The 18,481-nt window shown below is 37.5% G+C and overlaps 1 protein-coding gene across 1 annotated transcript; it reads right to left on the minus strand.

Moving 5' to 3' along the window:
• Positions 1 to 523: 523 nt before the first annotated feature.
• On the minus strand, positions 524 to 17,202 carry THAP9 (THAP domain containing 9). Its single transcript, XM_054591811.1, is given in 14 exon segments — positions 524 to 604; positions 818 to 969; positions 972 to 1,106; positions 1,308 to 1,402; positions 1,404 to 1,849; positions 9,269 to 9,301; positions 9,370 to 9,397; positions 10,682 to 10,772; positions 12,251 to 12,380; positions 12,383 to 12,445; positions 12,447 to 12,557; positions 13,939 to 13,970; positions 13,973 to 14,127; positions 17,195 to 17,202. Coding segments are annotated over 14 exon segments (1,560 nt in total).
• Between the last annotated feature and the right edge of the window lie 1,279 nt (positions 17,203 to 18,481).

The raw sequence follows: 18,481 nt of genomic DNA on the forward strand, positions 1-18,481 counted from the left end.
CAAGTTAAAAGAGCTGATAAGATTATCTGCAATATAACCACAACAGATGAGATTTCACCTATGATTTGATAGGTCTAGCAATGCCTCACTTTAGTGAACAATCAAACCAAGCTTGGCAAATATTCTCTTTGTGAAAAAGTGTCTTTATAGTGTTGACACCATATTGATGTTGAACTGTCCAAAGGGCCACCTCTGTTCTTTGAGCAACTGAAATGCCAAGGATGCTCAAGTCAGTTAGAAAAACTTCATTTGGTAATGTGTATCTGGAATGTCACGCAGGTAGGGTTAGAAATGGTTGCTAATAATCTAAATGTCTTTAGAAATAATTCCAGATGGTCTTGACTAAATTTGTAAGTCAGAAGATACGGGAAAGGCAGTACATTTGGGAAAACATAATTTTGGCAGTGCCATTTTAAGCTCTCAGCATTAAGCAAGAGTCCCAGGAATCCTAATTCTTGCTTACCTTTAATTATTTTATTATTGCTAGTGTCAGATAATGTAACAAAAATTGTCTTAGCTTCAATTAACACATGATTTTTTAAAAAGTTTTAGGCATTACAGGGCCTTTAAGTCCCTTTCCATAATAGTTCCTACTATTAAAAATGTCAAACAGGCCCTGGCTGGTGTGGTTCAGTGGATTGAGTACCAGCCTGTGAACCCAAGGGTCACTGATTCAATTCCTAGTCAGTGCACATGTCTGGGTTTCAGGCCAGGTCCCCAGCAGGGGGCATGCAAGAGGCAATCACACATTAATGTTTCTCTCCCTCTCTTCCTCCCTTCCCCTCTCTCTAAAAATAAGTAAAACTTTTTAAAAAATGTCAAACAGGTTATTAATTAAGTATAAAAAGTGGAAAGTACCCATACAGTTTTGAAAAGGAGGCAGGCCTAATGACAGCCAACATTCTAATGTGCTGGCCACGCTCTCACGGAAGGGTTGGGCAGCTAAGTTCATTTTCAGTACATGGTTTTCAAATTTGCAAGTTTTCTTGGGATTGTTTCCATGCTTGATAATTACTGTTCCTCTAGTGCTACTAACTCCACAGGGTGCTGCCAATGTGCTGTGCCATTAATAAACTGAATGCTTTGAAAATTCTGAAATGCATTTCCTTTTTTTATTTTTAAGATTTTATTTATTTATTTTTAGAGAGGGCAATGGAAGGAGAAAGAAGGGGAAGGAAACATCAATGTGGTTGCCTCTCACCCACCCCTTACTGGTGACCTGGCCCACAACCCAGGCATGTGCCCTGACTGGTAATTGAACCGGTGACCCTTTGGTTAGTAGGCCGGCACTCAACCCACTGAGCCACGCCAGCGAGGGCTAAAATGCATTCCTTAATACAAATCAAAGAAGTATGCTATATGTTGGCTAGAAGATGAAGGATGCTGAAATGCACACTTTGTGTCCATCAAAGTGTATTCCCAATGCTTTTGCCATTAGAATGCTGTGAGCTGTAGCATTGGATGTAACAGCCCCAACTGTGATCCCTGTGTCACTCAGTTTGCCAATAGTGAGACAAAGAAGCTGAGCTTGCAAATACCCAGACACCCTGTTTACAAAAAAATAACCAAGAAATATTCTCCAATGACCACAAAAACCCACTGCCATTAACAAAACAGTTTCTGAGGCGAGTTGCATTTCTTCAGCATCAAGCTTGCCAAGACCAAAGTCCATAAGTCCTTGCAAATGATCACTGCTGAGGTCCAACTGAAATTGTTGCTTGAAAGATAAGCCTTTTATTGTCAGTGAACAATACTGATATAGCTGGTGTCCATTCTTTACTCTTTGTTGAAGAAAAGAAAAAATGTTGCTGTTGAAACCTGGACTGGATTTGCATTTGGATAACCATTTGGAAAATATAAAAAATGAAAAAATATAAAACTCAATGAAGAAATTATGCACCTTATCTGTTGAATAAGCCTTATTTTACCCATCAATTCGAAATAGCAATTTAATTCTTTTCACTTAGTTCTACTTTACTCTTTCTAGTTTGTTGTAGATCAAAGAGGGAACAGCCAGCTTTAATAATTGTCTAAAATAAGACTACGCTGGTGTGGCTCAGTTGGTTTGAGCATCGTCCTGTAAACTGAAGGGTCATGGGTTCGATTCTTGATCAGGGTACAAGACTGGGTTGCAGGTTCAGTCCCAGTCAGGCACATGCGAGAAGCAACTGAATGATGTATCTTTCTCACATCAATGTGTCTCTCCCTCTCTCCCACCCTCCCCCTCTAAAATCAATAAGCATGTCCTTGGGTGAAAATAAAAATATAAAAAGTAATAAAATAATTGTCTAAAATAAGATTAAATGGGTTCTGAGGTAAAGACTGACATGGTCATCTTAACTGAAATTTGCTTCTATAACTCAAATGACTTTTTTGGGTTAAATTTCTGATTTGGGGGCAAAACTCTAGGCTACCAAGGTTTCTCCTTGGACAGCTGACTTCTATTTAACTGAGATTTTAAAGTCCTTTCCCAGGTATTTCAGCATTTGACTTTCCAGATATTTTGCTGCAACCTAGAAGTTTCATACACAGAACTTACCTTTATTACGTGCCATGCACATATATAATGCATAGATACATAAGTGTGTTTGTATATATAATTTAATGCCAATTGTGACCCAATAAATTGACTTCAAGATTCACTAATGGGTTTGAAAAACACCATTATAACATACAAAATATACACTTTAACTGTAAATACCTTATAACCTATTTAGGAGACAAAAGTATTAATCAGTTATTTATATTTTAAAATAGGACAAAATACTAAGACAATGAGAAAACAGTACAGTGACTCTACACAAGGGTGCTACTGCCCACCAACTAATATATTGAAAACCCTTAACAAGAGTGTCATCAAATTTTAATCAATTGTTTAAAATTTATTATTTTGCACTAGGATTCTCAAATGAACAACAATGATACTAACTGTTGCATATGCATTGAGTATGTAATGAAACTAATGCCTCTATGTAAAACTTTTAAACAGGTTTTTAAAAAGCTAATGTTCTGGTGAGCTTGATCTTTATTTTTTTTAAAGATTTTATTTATTTAATTTTAGAGAGAGGGGGAGGGAGGGAGAAAGAGAGGGAGAGAAACATCAATGTGTGGCTGCCTCGCGCACCCCTACGGGGGACCCAGCCCACAACCCAGGCATGTGCCCCGACTGGGAATCAAACTGGCGACCCATTAGTTCTCAAGCTGGCACTCAATCCACTGAGCCACACCAGGCAGGGTTAGTGAGCTGGATTTTAAAATGGACGTCTAAATGTTATCTTCATGTCCACAGTTAGTATGTTTTGAACAGCAAGCAGAATATGTGGACTGCTGATTTATTTTTTAAAGTGTTCACAATTGAGAGTAGAAGTATCCAAACCATGTTTGTAAGAAAGTAGGGTAACGACTGATTGCTCTTTTAAACTTTTTCTCCCACCTAAATTTGTTTTTTAAATTCTGATTAAAAAGAAAGTGTCAGTGTACAAAGTGAAACAGTACAAAAAAGAAAGTAAATATTGCTACTATTTCAGGGAAACTCTTCCAGATCTCTTTATATACAAATACCTAGATATAGTTTTCAAAAATTATAATGAATCCATTTTTCTTTACTTAATAGCAATGTTATAGACATGTTTTACATGTCCTTAATTGCTGGCCTACAATATTTTAAATGTGTCCACAGTATACCATAGTATAGTTAAACCATAAATAATTTAACCAGACTATAGTTAAGGGCATTTAGATTGTTTCCATTTTCTAGACAATATAAATAGCACTACAGTATGTTTGTGTGCACACATACACACATACATATTTATGTCATTTCTGCAATTCCTAGGAGTAGGATGCAGAGGTAAGTTTAATTATGCATGTAGGAATATATGGACTTTACTTATATAAGAAAATAAAAACAAATTTTGGACTTCAGATCCACATAAACAGATGGGTCAATTTAAAATTAAATCACATTCCCAAATAGTCCTTCAGAAAGTTTATACCAATTATAATTTACATTCTCACCAACAAGATTTTTTTAAATTATACAATAGCTTAGTTACGAGATGATTATAGGGAGTCATTCAGGTGGCCGAAAACTCTGGGAAGAACACAGTGATAAAGAGCCATAATGCTGAGCTGAGTGTCTTTCTTTTAGGTATTAGCTTCTCCCACTGTCTTACTTTCAAATCTTTCATATCACCTTACCCAGAGGAAACTAATTCACTAAATTGCAGTGAGTACAAAAATAGAATATTAGAGAAGAAAATTTACTAAGATTGTACTAAATGAATCACTATTACAAAAAGGAAGGCTAAAGATGTTATGACATCATTTCAAAGGATTTGTGAAAACAAAAACTACTTCAAAGACCCAAAGCACTGGAATTAGAAGAAGCACATCTCAGGAAGAGTTCTGGACATAAAGAATTCAAGAGAGAATTTTAAAAGGAATCAACTTCAGTACAGAGAAAAGTAGATGAATTAGAGAAAGACATAACAATTAGAAATTAGTGAGGTATGTATCTAACTGAACCAAGGGTTTTTAAAATGTTAACTTGGGCTTGGTCTGTCATCATCTAATTGTTTACCATGTAATTGTTTCTCCATCATCAACGGGGAAAAACAACTATTCACATTTTCTCCTTTCTCCTCAAACTTCTAATGTTTTCTTCCCCAACTCTCAGCTATTAACTATGACACAGAGAAGCAATCTGATAAAACCCATTTCCTATAACTAAACTTGTTCATCTACTGAATTTGTATTTTCCTTTTTCCTGCTTCAGTGCAGGAATTGTCCCTGCCCCTAATTAAGGCCAGACCCCCTCCCACTGTGGTGTTAGATGGTATCCTCCTGCCATTATCCCTTCCCTTGTGCATCACCAATTTTCTTCTGTCTACGAGATCATTTCCATGAGCAGCAAACATGTTGGAATCTCATCTGCCATCCTAACAAACATCCTCCCTTCCGCCTGCAGATGCATTTTTCTGCTCCCTTCGTAACAAAAGTCTTTGAAAGAGTCCATAATCATTGTCTCTGCTTCTCCTCCTTCCAGCCTCTGGTGATCCCACTTCAGCCATGCTTATGTCTCCACCATTCCTCTGCAACTACTTTTGCCAAAGTGACCAATGGCCTCCATCTTGCAAAATCCAATGGTCTCTGTTCTCATCTTACTCAATCTCCCAGCAGCATTTATTATTTTTTTTAAAGACTTTATTTATTTATTTTTTTAGAGGTGAAGGGAGGGAAAAAGAGAAGGAGAGAAATATCAGTGTGTGGTTGCCTCTCTTGTTCCCCCTACTGGGGGCCTGGCCTGCAACACAGGCATGTGCCCTGACTGGGAATCAAACTAGTGACCCCCTGCTTCACAGACTGGCACTCAATCCACAAAGCCACACCAGCCAGGGCCCCCAGCAGCATTTAACATAGTGGATTACTATCTCCTTAAAATACTTTCCACATTTGGCTTCCACAGTCTCTTGGTTTTCTTCCTGCCTCACTGGCCACTCCTGATCAATAAAGAGTTATCGGATAAATGAATATTAAATATAAAGAGATCTAATATTTAAGCAGAGGTGTGTTAAAAGTACAAATTTTTAGAAGTACAAATTGATAGTTACAGAATAGTCACGGGGATGTAAAGTATAGTATAGGAAATAGAGCAGCCAAAGAACTTCCACGCATGACCCCTGGACATGAACAGCGGTGTGGGGACGGCCTGGGGGAGTGGCGAGGGACTGGGTAGAAGGGACAAAGGGGGAAAACTGGGACAACTGTAATAGCATAACCAATAAAGTATAGTTTTTAAAAATATCTTTTGAAAAATGAATAGAAAAATAATTAAATATGAATGAACATGTTTGACAGGTCAAATTTTTTTTAGGATGAAATCTAGGTACTTCTAATATATTGGAATAATAGACATTAAAACCAAATTTTATTAATAGCTAGATTTTTTAAAAGTCTGGGAGAATATACACCAAACTGCTAACCATGGTTATCTTGTAGAATTAGGGGAATGGAAGTATTATGAATATTTTTCACTTTCAGGTATTTATATACTCACATATTGTTTGAATGTTTTATAACAAACATGTATTGCTATCACATTAAATAAGGTACCTTAGTTTCAGACAAAGTACCCAAAGAAATAAGCAACTTTTTGGTACTAAAATTGTAAATCTAAATAGATAATGTCAGAGCAAAAGTTTCAAAATGCAAAATGACATGAAGAGAAAAAAGATCAGTGTAAGTTGGAATTGCCAGAGGAGACAATCCAGGAGTTGATGCAAAACTCTAAGAAATGAAGAACATAAGAAGGAAAAAGAGAAAAAGATAAGTCATATGGAATTTCTTGCATAAACCAAACCAGCGCAGAAGAGAGGACTTGACTTTAAAAGGTATAGAAGGGGCACTGGCTTGGTATCTCAGTTGGTTAGAGTGTCGTCCCTATACACCAAGGTTGCAGGTTCAATCACCGATCAGGACACGCACAAGAATCAACCAAGGAATACAGAAATAAGTGGAATGACAAATTGATGTTTCTCTCTCTCTCTCCCTACCTCTCTAAAATCAATGAATAAAATTTTTTATAAAAGGTGTAAGAGGAAGAATTATCACCACAGCATCTATAAAAGTGTCTCCAGCTTAGAAGAAACCTGACATTTGTAAAAAAGAAGTTTATAAATATCCACCCTAAATGGTAAAATAATATTATGGAAGAAAATGAATAAGCCTATACACAAATGTTCATCTCAATATAAGAAACAGCGATTACAACCAACAAATAGAAACAATGTAAATGTTCAATAGTTGGAGAGTGTCCTTGTTAATACGTACAATTATCTGATAATATGCAGCTACTAAAGATCATAACTATGTAAAAAACTAGTGAATCTAAGCATAGAAAAAAGCCTGGAAGAAAATTTTCCGAATGCCAGCCCTGGCCAGGAACTCAGTTGGTTAGAGCATCGTCCCTATACTCCAAGGTTGTGGGTTCAATCCTATCAGGCCATATTCAAGAATCAACCAGTGAATACATAAATAAGCAGAACAATAGGTCAATGATTGTCTCTCTCCTCCTCTTCCTTTCTTGCTCTAAATAAATCAATTAAAATTTTCTTAAAAAAGAAGAAAACTCCCTGAATGGTAATAATAATTGTTTATAAATAATGTAGAGGAACAATTAATGAATTTTCCTTCCTTTTTTCTCATTTCTAAATGTTTTAGTAGTAGTATTATTTTAATAGCATATATGAAAAAAATTCTCATCTTTCATTTTTTTTATTGTTCATATACATTTGTCTCCATTTTTATGCCTCGTTCATTTTTTAAATAGGGGATATAATGTACAGTATGGTGACTATAGTTAATAATATTGTATTGTTGCTAAGAAGATAAATCTTAAAAGTTTTCATCACAAGAAAAAAGAAACTATGTGTGTGATGGGTGTTAATTAGACTTGTGGTAATTATTTTACAATACATTCAAATATTGAAAAAATGTTGTATACCTGAAACTAATATGATGTTATATATCAGTTACATCTCAATTTTATAAAAAGGTATTTTCCCCCAAACAGAAGAAAGGTCATGATCATTAAGGCCTTTCCTCCCACCAAGCCTCAATTTCTCCCTTCTTTAGAGTGAAGGGGTGGGCCTGCATGATCTCCAAGAGTTTCTCTAGCTCAGAGCCCCTGCACATTGTTTTCAAGTTGAAGCAAAAAGAAACCAAGAATCACCTTCCTGGAAAGATGGCTCCTGCCATTCCTGGCTGCTCTCTGCTGCTTTTCAGACAGCAAATTGAGGTCTATTGCATTTCTTTCTTGTATCTATTCAAAATCTTGAATTACCAGCTAGGCATTCTTTCAGTTCCACAGCTATTACCAAGGGACCATTGTGTTCCAGGCACCACTCAGGGGTTCGGGTGCGTGGGTATAAAAAAGAACCAGACACAGCCCCCATATTTGGGCAGCTCATACTACAGTGGGGAAGACAGTGTTGTAAGTACTAAGATTCATTTCCATATTGTGTGTGCAAGAGAGGCGCCTCATCCAGAATTGATAGAAGAATGGCAGGCCAGGCTTCTGAAAGGATATGACATCTAATATAGCCTGAAAGGTGAGGACTAATCACCAGAACTAACATAGGGAGAATGGGCATTTCAGGCAGATGAAAAAGAAAAGCAAGAAGCAAGATGTCTTACAATTGGAGCAAGAGCATGGAATACAAGAGGGCAGGGAGGGAGGGAAGAGCTAAGCTGCAGAGCCCAGCAGGAGTCACATCACAGGAAGTTCAGTAAGCCCTAGGATTGAGTGGGCCTTTAGTCTGCAGGTAGCCAAAGGAAAGTGACTGGTATAGGCTGAATTGTGTCCCTCAAAAAAGTCATATCATAACCCTAATCCCCAGTACATCAGAATGTGACCTAATTTGGAGACAGGGTCTTTAGAGAGGAAACAAAGCTAAAATGAGGTTGCTAGGGTGAATTCTAAGCCAACATGACTCATAAAAAGAGGAAATTTAGACAAAAAAACACATATGCATAATGGAAGATGAGGTGAAAAAACACAGGAAAAGGCCACCATTTTACAAGCCAAGGAGAGAGGCATGGAACAGGCTCTTCCCTCACAGCCCTTAGGAACCAACACTGCAGACACCTCGATTTTGGACTCTATAACTGTGAGACAATACATTTCTGTTGTTTAAGCCAAGTAAACAAATAAAGTAAAAATTAAAAGGAGCCTGTAAAAACCAGTATTAAAAAGCAGTAAAAACTGAGTATTAAATTTATAAAGTATTACAGTATGTCATTGTGTTATCTGCTTCATACTTAGAAAATTATAAATGTATCTTTGTATTTTGACCACAAATCCAAAAATTTATCATAATCTGGTCTCTGTACAACCTTAATTGGCATCAACTACAATGCTTATGAAAAATTCAGATTTTTGTGCTTTGCTTCAAACCAATGGTATCAATCTAGAACAGCTCTAGGTTTTCTAGGATAAACTACTCTATAGTGTATTAGAAGTTCCAACATATCAGGATTCCAATTTTATCACACAAAATGTCTCTATCAACTAGAAGATGCAAAAAATGTCAGATTATGTTTCATTTTGTTGGTGAAACCATTGAATGTGATAATATATAAATATCACCTAAGAAGTTTTTAAAAAGAAACAATGGACTGATAAGGGGGAGAATGAATACTAATAGACTTAATGTCTAAAATGCAATAAAAGAACAAAAGATTACATCTAAAAAGTCATTTACTACATTCTCAGAAAGGAAGAATGAGGCAGTTTAAGAATCTTTCCCAGGAGAGTAATGGGGGAAAATGGGGACAACTGTAATTGAACAATAAAAAAATAAAAAGAACCTGTCTTACATAATCATAGACTTTGCTACTGTACAAGTATGTTAAGGGGGTATAGAGCATGGGTCCCCTGATAATAGGGGAACACCCTGGTAATCCTGCCTTCAGGCAGAACTGAGGGCAGGAAGCACCAGAAGGTACAGTGTTTAAGACATATTACAAAACAAAGGCAAAATGAACAGCCCTGCCTTCCTTATGGGAAGAAGTCTGTTGCCAAGGGCAAATTGTATAAATGATCGTGAGAACGTTCAGGGACTCATGACGTAGCCAGGGTGGGGAATGCCCTCCCCTAATGCCTGTGTGGCACCAGGAATTCTTGCCCTGACTAAAGATGGCAGCCAAAAGAACGTGAAAGACACTGGGGACTGACAAAAATGGCAGACATTACCACACCATAGAAAGAGCCAGATATGAGGTTATGTAGGAAGTTCTGAGCCCAGCATTTAAATTAGGGTGGGTCAAAGGTCAGGAGGGAGCCACAAGGTCAGAGGAGGTCCGCAGAAGGGACAACCACAAGGTCTGTCTTCCTGAAAAAGATCACAGCATAGTTGATGAAGCTATGAGGGACCCACCAGGCCAAGCACAGACACAGGAGAGGTGCTTGGAGCTGAACTGTGATCAGGAATGCTGAGTTGCAGAATCCTGCTTCTCTGAAGGGTGTATGGAAGAATCACTCTCTTGGTATGGGGACTCTTGGTATGGGACTTCAGAGCTTAGTTCAAGCTCGCATGCTTTCTCTTTCTCTCTCTCTCTCTCTCTGTTTTTGGCATGTGGACATTCTAGGCTTCTGGCCCTGCTCCCCACACAGATGGGAGCACTCATGGGACTAGGATATGTAGGGCCCACCAGGGGCTTAGACCCCACAGAGGATGGGAGCCCACACCTGGAAGCGGGGTCCGGCACAGGCACATGTGCTTCTCTGGCCTTCACCTTCTGGGACAGTGTAACAGGGCACATGGTTTCCTGAACTGCTACATGGAGGCTGAGAGCTGCACACTCCAGATCCTGAAGAATAGCTCCTGTGAGAGGATGGCGACTGAAACCCACAAGTGCACGTTCCAGAGAGGATGGAGGTCTGTTTGCGTGACCGGCTGATGGACAAATAAGGAAATGGCAAACTCCAGGATTGGTTTTTGGCTTGTACCCTTAGGAAGCAAAGGAGGTTCTGGGTCTCATGGGAGAGGAGGGCTGAGCAGGAGTGCTCTCAGCCCCAACCCTAAGGTTGGAACCCTGTTAATGAAAACCTGTTTCCTCCAACACTAATTGTTCAGTCATGTGGACTGAAGGATCCAAGTGGCTAAGCCCCTGTCTGCACAGTTACAAGTAGAGTTTATATGCAAATTGCTTCATTTCTCATATGGGATACTCAGATGTTTCTTTCCAGTTATACAACTCCCACTCAAAATCTGTTAAAATAAATGTATTTATTCCTTGTGATAAAAGATGTGTACGGTAACATTTTCATGTATACAGCACAGAATTTGTATATAAAATGCACTAGGCCCCAAAATTCAAATAGAGTGGAACCTCACTTTTCGAACTTAATTTATTCTGGAAGTCTGTTCCAGAAGTGATTTGTTTGAAAACCAAATCTCCTTTGTTTGTCACCAGAGAGATGAGTGACTAAGCACATCAGTATCAGCATGGAAAAGGTTGTTGGGTAGAGAATCAAGACCCAAAGTTTTATTAGACAACTGAGACATTGTTTTCCATGAACAACTTGATCGAAAACTGAATCTTTCAAGAACCAAGACATTCAAGAACCAAAGTTTAACTGTACATTCACATTTTAACCGAGTTTGTACAGAGAGGAATATCCTATTTTTGAGCCTGTTGGCAAATTTATCCTGTTCATCTTGAATTATTTCACTAGAAAGAAGAAAGAAAAAAATATCAACCTGAGTCACTACATTTATTCACTGCCAGCCTGAATGGAGATTTTTAGAGGAAAAAGAAAGACAATATACTGACTGGATAAAATTAAGTCTCTTAATTATGAGGACATTTATTTTATTTTGTTCCCTGGCTATATTTATCTGAGAGCAAAAATGAGACATGAGAAACATTTCTGGGGATAGGGCACTATTCTGATTGAACAGACAATCTTGCCTACTATTCAACAGGTGGGAAAACAAACAAACAAGAAAAAAAAAACCAATTCTGTTTCTGGTGAGGACATCTACTTATTACCTCTGTTTCCCTCTTGGGAAAATCACAAATTATTCTCCTTCTTTAGAGATACCTACTCTTCTACCAACAGGTCTTGCTTCTTATTTACCAGAACATAAATCCACAATCTCTGCTTCTTTCATCAAAAAAGTAAGTTGGCAATTCTTATCTTGCCTCTCTTTCAAACATCCTGGTTCACTAAGAAGGCAAGGTAGTTTTTCAATGGACATATATATTTACTCTGTGGAATATTTTAGAAGAAAACTTGGAGATTCAAACTGTTTTCAAGCTCAAAGTGGTTCTGCAAATTATGTAGTTCAACTCTATTGCAAAAAGACTTTAGTGATAAATTATGTAGCAGTTAAAACTATAAAGAATTTGCAGTAACATAGGTAAATGCTATTATAAGAAGTAAAAAGTACAGTATATGGTATAAACCATATGATCTCAACTCTGGCTGGTAGGATTATCTGTTATTTTTATTATTTATATATTTCTTTGCTTTTCCTGTAATAAACATTATTTTTAAAATTAGAAAGCCATAAAAGGATTTTGGCAATTATTTTTCATTCTTCTTGCTTATGCTACTAAGAGTTTTCACTTCTCAGCCAAAACACATTTGCTATGTTTTCATAGGCAATAGCAAAGTACTTAATGATAAATCAGAAAAATTAAGAGCTATTTTGTAAATATCACAGGTCACTGGGGAACATACCTGAAAACTGTGCTTGTGGCAGACGCTCTGTTTCTTCAGAAAGTAGTTTCTCTTCTACCAGTACATCAACTAATCTTAAGCCCTTTCTCTTCTTGAACATCCTGTAGTTTTCTACTGGAATAAGTCTTTTTAGGGGGACATTGGTAGCATCTCTTGCACTTCAGCCAGTTTCTCTGCACCCATTGTCAAGGGTCTCTCTCTTTAAAATGTAGTTATGATGCTCAATAGCAACCTCTTGAGAATCAACAGAAAGTGGCTCTTTTAGGATTTTCTGTCTTGTACCTTTCAGATGTACACCTTGGAGACTCTATAACAGAAATAAAAAATTAAAAAATTATCACACAGATTATCTATAAAATACCACTGAATGCAAAGCACTTACCTGGTTGCTGTGTAGTTATGAAAGGAATGTCATAATCTCTGTAGGACAATGTAAACAGGGTTGCAGTGGGGTTTTTTGTTTTCTTTTTGCTTTTTTCCCCATCCATACAGAAATAATAGCATGATGCTGAAAGTTTCTGAAAGCTGAAATGATTAACTAGGGAAAGGTGGCAATTTGGAAAAGTCTTCATAGATATGCTTTGAGTAGTTTTTGAAGGAGCAATAACATGGCTTAACGGAGGGGACAGGACACTTGTGAAAAAAGGGAGGCATAGTGGACAGAGCCTAAGCTGTGGTATTAAGGTTAACCAGGGTTACATTCCAGCTCCCTCACTTGTTAGCTGTCACTTAACCTCTACAATTCCTCATCTCCTTATTTGTTTTGAGGTTACAAGAAGTTGTCTTAAGGATACAAGATAATTTTTGTAAATCTCCTAGTACAATGCCTGAATCATTGTAGGTCTCAATAAATAGTAAGTACTATTGATTTTACACCAATGCACGAAAGGAAGTCAACTTAATCAATATACAGTGGATAAGTGTATGTGGTTTGATAGTTCAAAGCCATTAAAATACACAAATCAGTTAAATAGGAAGTTCTTGGTTGGATTCCCAACATCAACTATATTCTTCTGAATAGGGGAATAAGAAGAAATAATAACAAAAGAAGTAGACTCTATTGAGTAAGAGAAAGTTAAGAATAGTGGCAGGATAGAACAGTTAGATGACTCTGGCAGATAGTGACTGAGCCATCACCAAGACTGACTAAGGAATCAAAGGATAAAACAATAAAATAATAACCCCACAAGAATGTTAACAGCAACTGGTGACTGGCTTATAGAAAATCTTCTATTTTTGTATACCTCTCCATACCAATGCTAATAGTTAGGTGCATCTTTGGTCATGATCAATAACATTATTGGGAGGAGCCAAAAACGGGATAGGTCATTTCAAACTATTATGAAAACTGTCTCATACATAAAAGCCTGAATTCTAAGTCCAGGCATTTTTATTGTCCACTAGTTGATTCTTGTGATCGGTTTAGTAACCTTTATGTATATCTAGATGTATGATATGCATTTATACACCTCACTTTTTAAAAAGCTCCAAAAAAAGAATTGTTTATATTACATTCCACATTTAAAACTAAACAAAACTAATTTTCAAAGCATTTAAAAATCTATGATTGGATTTAAGACAGAGGTTTTTTTTTTTTAAATCTCTGCAGATTCTAGCTGAAATGCAAGCCATCTTGAGTTTTAAAGGCTCTGTAAAACTTAGTTTTGTTTACACTTAGGTTTAAAGACCTTGTATAGAGAAACAAAAGGCACAGATCCTGCTTTCTTCTTGTGTCATATGACTCAAAGTCACTTTTGTGAAAATGTTTGGAACACAGCATAGCACTCGGTCCTGGGATCCAAATCTTTTTGCTTCCAGGGTCCAAATGATTGATAGCCCTGTTCCATTTTAAGTACTGTATGGTATCAGTTGGAAATCTATAGCAATCATGTTAAAGTTCCATTAACATGAAAATATTATAGCAATGTTACAGTAGACATAAACCCATTTATTATTTAACTGCTTTATATAAACATTAAGTCCAGTTAAGTAAAGTTTAATTTACTTAATCTGATTTCATTTTTCAAATTTCTTTGACTTTTTTGTTCCAATGTGAATGGGGGCAATTCTTATATTCAATGGTCTACCACATTTTGTCTTTCCTGCCTATGTTAAACAGAATCAGCTCAAATTTAATATGTGTGTTTTCTTTTTCTGTGGCTTTTTCCCCCTATGGTGATTTTAAACCTTGTCCACAAATTCTTTGGCACTCTCCCTTCCAAGGGGTGGAACCTAATTCTCTTCCTCTTGAGTGTGGGCTGGGGCTAGTGGTTTGCTTCTAAGGGATATATAAAAAAAAGCAGTGATAGTGGGCAATGAGACTGGATCATAAAAGACACTGAATCTTCCTCCTTACTCTTGCTATTGAATGGCCTTTGATGCAGGGGAAGCTATCTGCCGTGTCATAAACAGCCCTATGACAGGTGCACATGGTGAGAAATGGAGGCCTCCAGCCAAAGGACATGTGAGTGAGCCTTTCTGAAAGGCCCTTCAGCCTCAGTCAGGTCTTCAGATGAGCACATTCTTGGCTAACATTTTGACTACCATCTCATGAGACACCGTGTAACACCCAGCTAATCCACTCCAAATTCCTGACCTCAGGGATTTTTGAATATAAAAATCTGCATTTCCCTCTTTTTCAGTCCCAGCCAAATTATTGTTTTGAAATGAGCTAAGAAAGAACTCATGAAATTCATATAATGAAAATCACAAAACTACTCTTTCTGCACCCTTTTGTTTATGTTGGAAACAGATTTAAGCTGTATGACTTTTGTGTATTTTAATTTAGGCTTTAAAGCACACAGTTGTTAAAAACTGAAGTTGGTAAAAATTTTTATTTTCTCAACTAATTATTAGGGAAATAACATAGCAGTATGGTAAAACACAATTCTGATATACTCTCAGTCACCTTGAGAAAAAAACATTAAAATGGAAAAACGTGTATCTAAGCCTCAATTAGCTTTTATCGGCTATATAGTACTAGATACATCTCTCAATCTTTGAGCCACCTCCTGCATTCAAAAGCACTTTGTAAATGGTAAAGTACTACCCAAACTTTATACTTTCCTAGGTACAACTAATTCTACCTGGGGGACTTTCTTTTGATTGTTCTAGGAAGATGATGCTATTTGATCATGAGAATATGTACAGGGAGTTGTTTCTCTAATAAAGGAGAGGCAAATCTGTCCCTTTTCATTAGGTTCTTTTCTTAACTAATGGCACGTTTGTGAAGCGGCATTTCTACAGATTGAGTGTAGTATCTAACCATGCAAGGGACCATCAAACATTGGCTAGTCCACCAAGTTATATTATTAGCTTGGTCCTCCAAAGCAAAGCTTCCCAACTGGCATGCCTGGTGAGCACAGCCATTGGTCAAATCCCCTTAGCCCATGAGGTGGCCTGGGCCACCTGAAGCCCTTGAATTAGTTACATCAGGCCAGTCCCAAATGGCTTGGCTGGTTTGCCCCAAAGTATTAAATAAATATTCCCTATGTGTAAAACAACATTAAAGAGTTAGGAAATACTGTATCCTCAGAATGAGTAATTATAATTCTGGACAAAATTAAACTGGCAATAATCATTGCAACTGCTTTTAGCCCTGACAGGTGTGGCTCAGTTGGTTGGGTGTTGGTCCACAAAGAGAAAGGCCTCCCGTGCAATCCCTGGTCAGGGCACACGCTTATGTTGCAAGTTTGGTCCCCGGTCGGGGTGCATGAGGGAGGCAACCAATGGATGTTTTCTCTTTCACATCGATATCTCTCCCTCTCTCACCCACTCTTCCACTCTCTATAAAAATAAGATCTTTTTGAAGAATTGAAACTACTTTTAAAGCATTTACCTTATGCTATATATATTCTAAAGACTTATAGCTTAGTCTTGCAAAAACTCTGCAAGACAGGTTTTTATTCTTTTACAGAAGATGAAACCAAGCCCAGAGCCAAGTATATCACACTGTGATTCAGACTCCATTTTCTTTCTCTTGTTGACTATGTCTTTTTTACACTCTGGCAGGAATTTACCTTTGGCTCCCTGCACATCAAATATTTTCCAGAAAAGTGGCTAACAAAAACCCCTTCTATAAGTGGGCTACCTCTTAGGTAGAGAAAGAATTGAGGGTTAGGCTTTAATTATACCTGTAACTTGTGTCTTCTACAGAAAACAAAAATCTGAAACTAGGCAAAATGTTAACCTCTGCTTTATCCCAGCGATGGGTACAGAGGTGTTTGTTATATATTATCTTTCCAGTTTGCCAGTGTGTTTAAAATGTTTCATAATTAAGAGTTTAAAAACAGAATTTATAAGAACAGTTCAGGCAAAAACTCTTCCAAATTATTGTATATTTATTTCTTTGGTTATGAAATAAATTTTTTAACCTCTTAAACAAAGAGAATGAATCGAAGGGTCACTTTCTTTAATCTTTCACTTGCCAGTCTCACTTCACATTTAGCCATTTGTGTGTTTGACACAGCACCAACATTTCCTTACAGTTTCCACACCTTTGAGTCATTTTGATTCAGGTTTTTCAATCAGAACCTTTTGCCTACATCCTCGCAACTTCTTTCACAACTCTGGTGATTGTACTGGGGGATGCTGGGAAAGGCTTCAGAGGAGGTAATATCAGAACTAGAGCTGAAGAGATCATATGAGTTTACCACTGCAAGCAGTTGCAAAAACAAGAGATGTGAAATAACTTCTGGGATCTTATTGGCTGATAAAGCACTAAAAAATAATCTGGAGGCTTGAAATGAGAGTACCAAGGTAGCTGGAAATTGTTGCAGGTGGGCTGGAGAGGTAGCTGGAGGCCAGATGACACAGGGTTTTATTCTGTGCTAATGAGCTGTCGATCCATCCTTCAGGTCAGCGGCCACCACTGAGATTTCAAGAATATATTAGAATTTCCTTTTATAATTTTTAACCCCACCCTTTAATTTTTGATATACTTACACTGGCATATCGCTATATATGTAATTTATAAATCACTATGCATAGCCCTGGCTGTGCGGTTCAGTTGGTTGGAGCACTGTTCCGTGCACCAAAAAGTTGCCAGTTCAGTTTATAGTCAGGGCACATATCTCAGTTATGGGTTTGATCCCTGGTTGGGGTGTGGACAGGAGGCAACCTGTCAATGTTTTTCTCTCTCTCCCTTCCCTTCTCTCTATAATCAACATAAACCTCTCTTTGGCTGAGGATGAAAAAAAAATCACTATGAATATATCAGAGATGATGGCAGCTTTAGGCAATGGCAAATTGACGAAGTCTCTCCTTCCCATGTTACCTTTTTTGCTGAGCTCTAAATTCAGATTAACACTACCTTGTTGCTGCTAGGACTAATACCATAGTACTCCAAGTCCTTTACCTGTCTCTAGTCTCTCCTGCCTTCCTTACAGTTTCATAGGTGGCGAGAAGACAAAGATGATTCCTTCCCATTCATACAGACATCTGTTTAAGTCAGTGCAAATGTACAATAATAGAAATATTGTAATTCAGGTTAGAAGAGAGATGTCTGAGGAAAGACTTCACAAAGGAGTCTGTACTCTGTCTTTGAGGCATTAGAGAACACAAATGATTTAAATCCTTTCTTCAGGAACCCAGCACATTACAATTTGCATTTTCAGAAAAATCATTGTGAGGGATCTACAAAATGGAATGGGGGAAGGGAGGGGGGAAGAAAATCAAGCTGGAAAAATTATAGCACACTATTGTAATAATGCATCATTTTAAAAATTAAGCAGGACTGACTTACTTTGGTCCTCAATATAACAAATAAAAGCAATAAAAGAGTTCTTCCCTATTTAATGAGTTTTTAGAAGGTCCCTTCTAAGGAACCTAAGAAGGCGGCACAGGAAAAGCAGGGCAGCAAAAAACTGAAGAAGAAATTAGAGATAAGGAAGAGAAATAGGGTGTGTCAAGAAAGCCAAGAGAGGTGAAGATTTTCAAGGAGTACCAAATGATTAAAAGTTAAAAAGAGGTCAAAAGAAGGACTTGGAAGTGTTCACTTAGATGGGCAAGATTATCAGTGACCCTTTGTCCGCTTTGTTTCATTAGGGCAATGGTCACAGGTGGCTGCAGGAGGGTGACAAGCCAATGGAGGGAAGTAGGTCTAGGCTCCTGCTTTGAAGGACCTGGTTATAAAGGGAAGGGTAGTGTAGAGGTGCACATGGACTCAACAGTTTCCATGTCTGTGTTTAAAAATATAAGTACAGGTATCCCTCATTCTGAAGTTTGAATTAT

Source organism: Pteronotus mesoamericanus, unplaced genomic scaffold, assembly GCF_021234165.1.
Source record: "Pteronotus mesoamericanus isolate MK-2021 breed Mesoamerican mustached bat unplaced genomic scaffold, CSHL_Meso_final scaffold_232, whole genome shotgun sequence".
In the NCBI taxonomy this organism is placed as follows: Eukaryota; Metazoa; Chordata; class Mammalia; order Chiroptera; family Mormoopidae; genus Pteronotus; species Pteronotus mesoamericanus.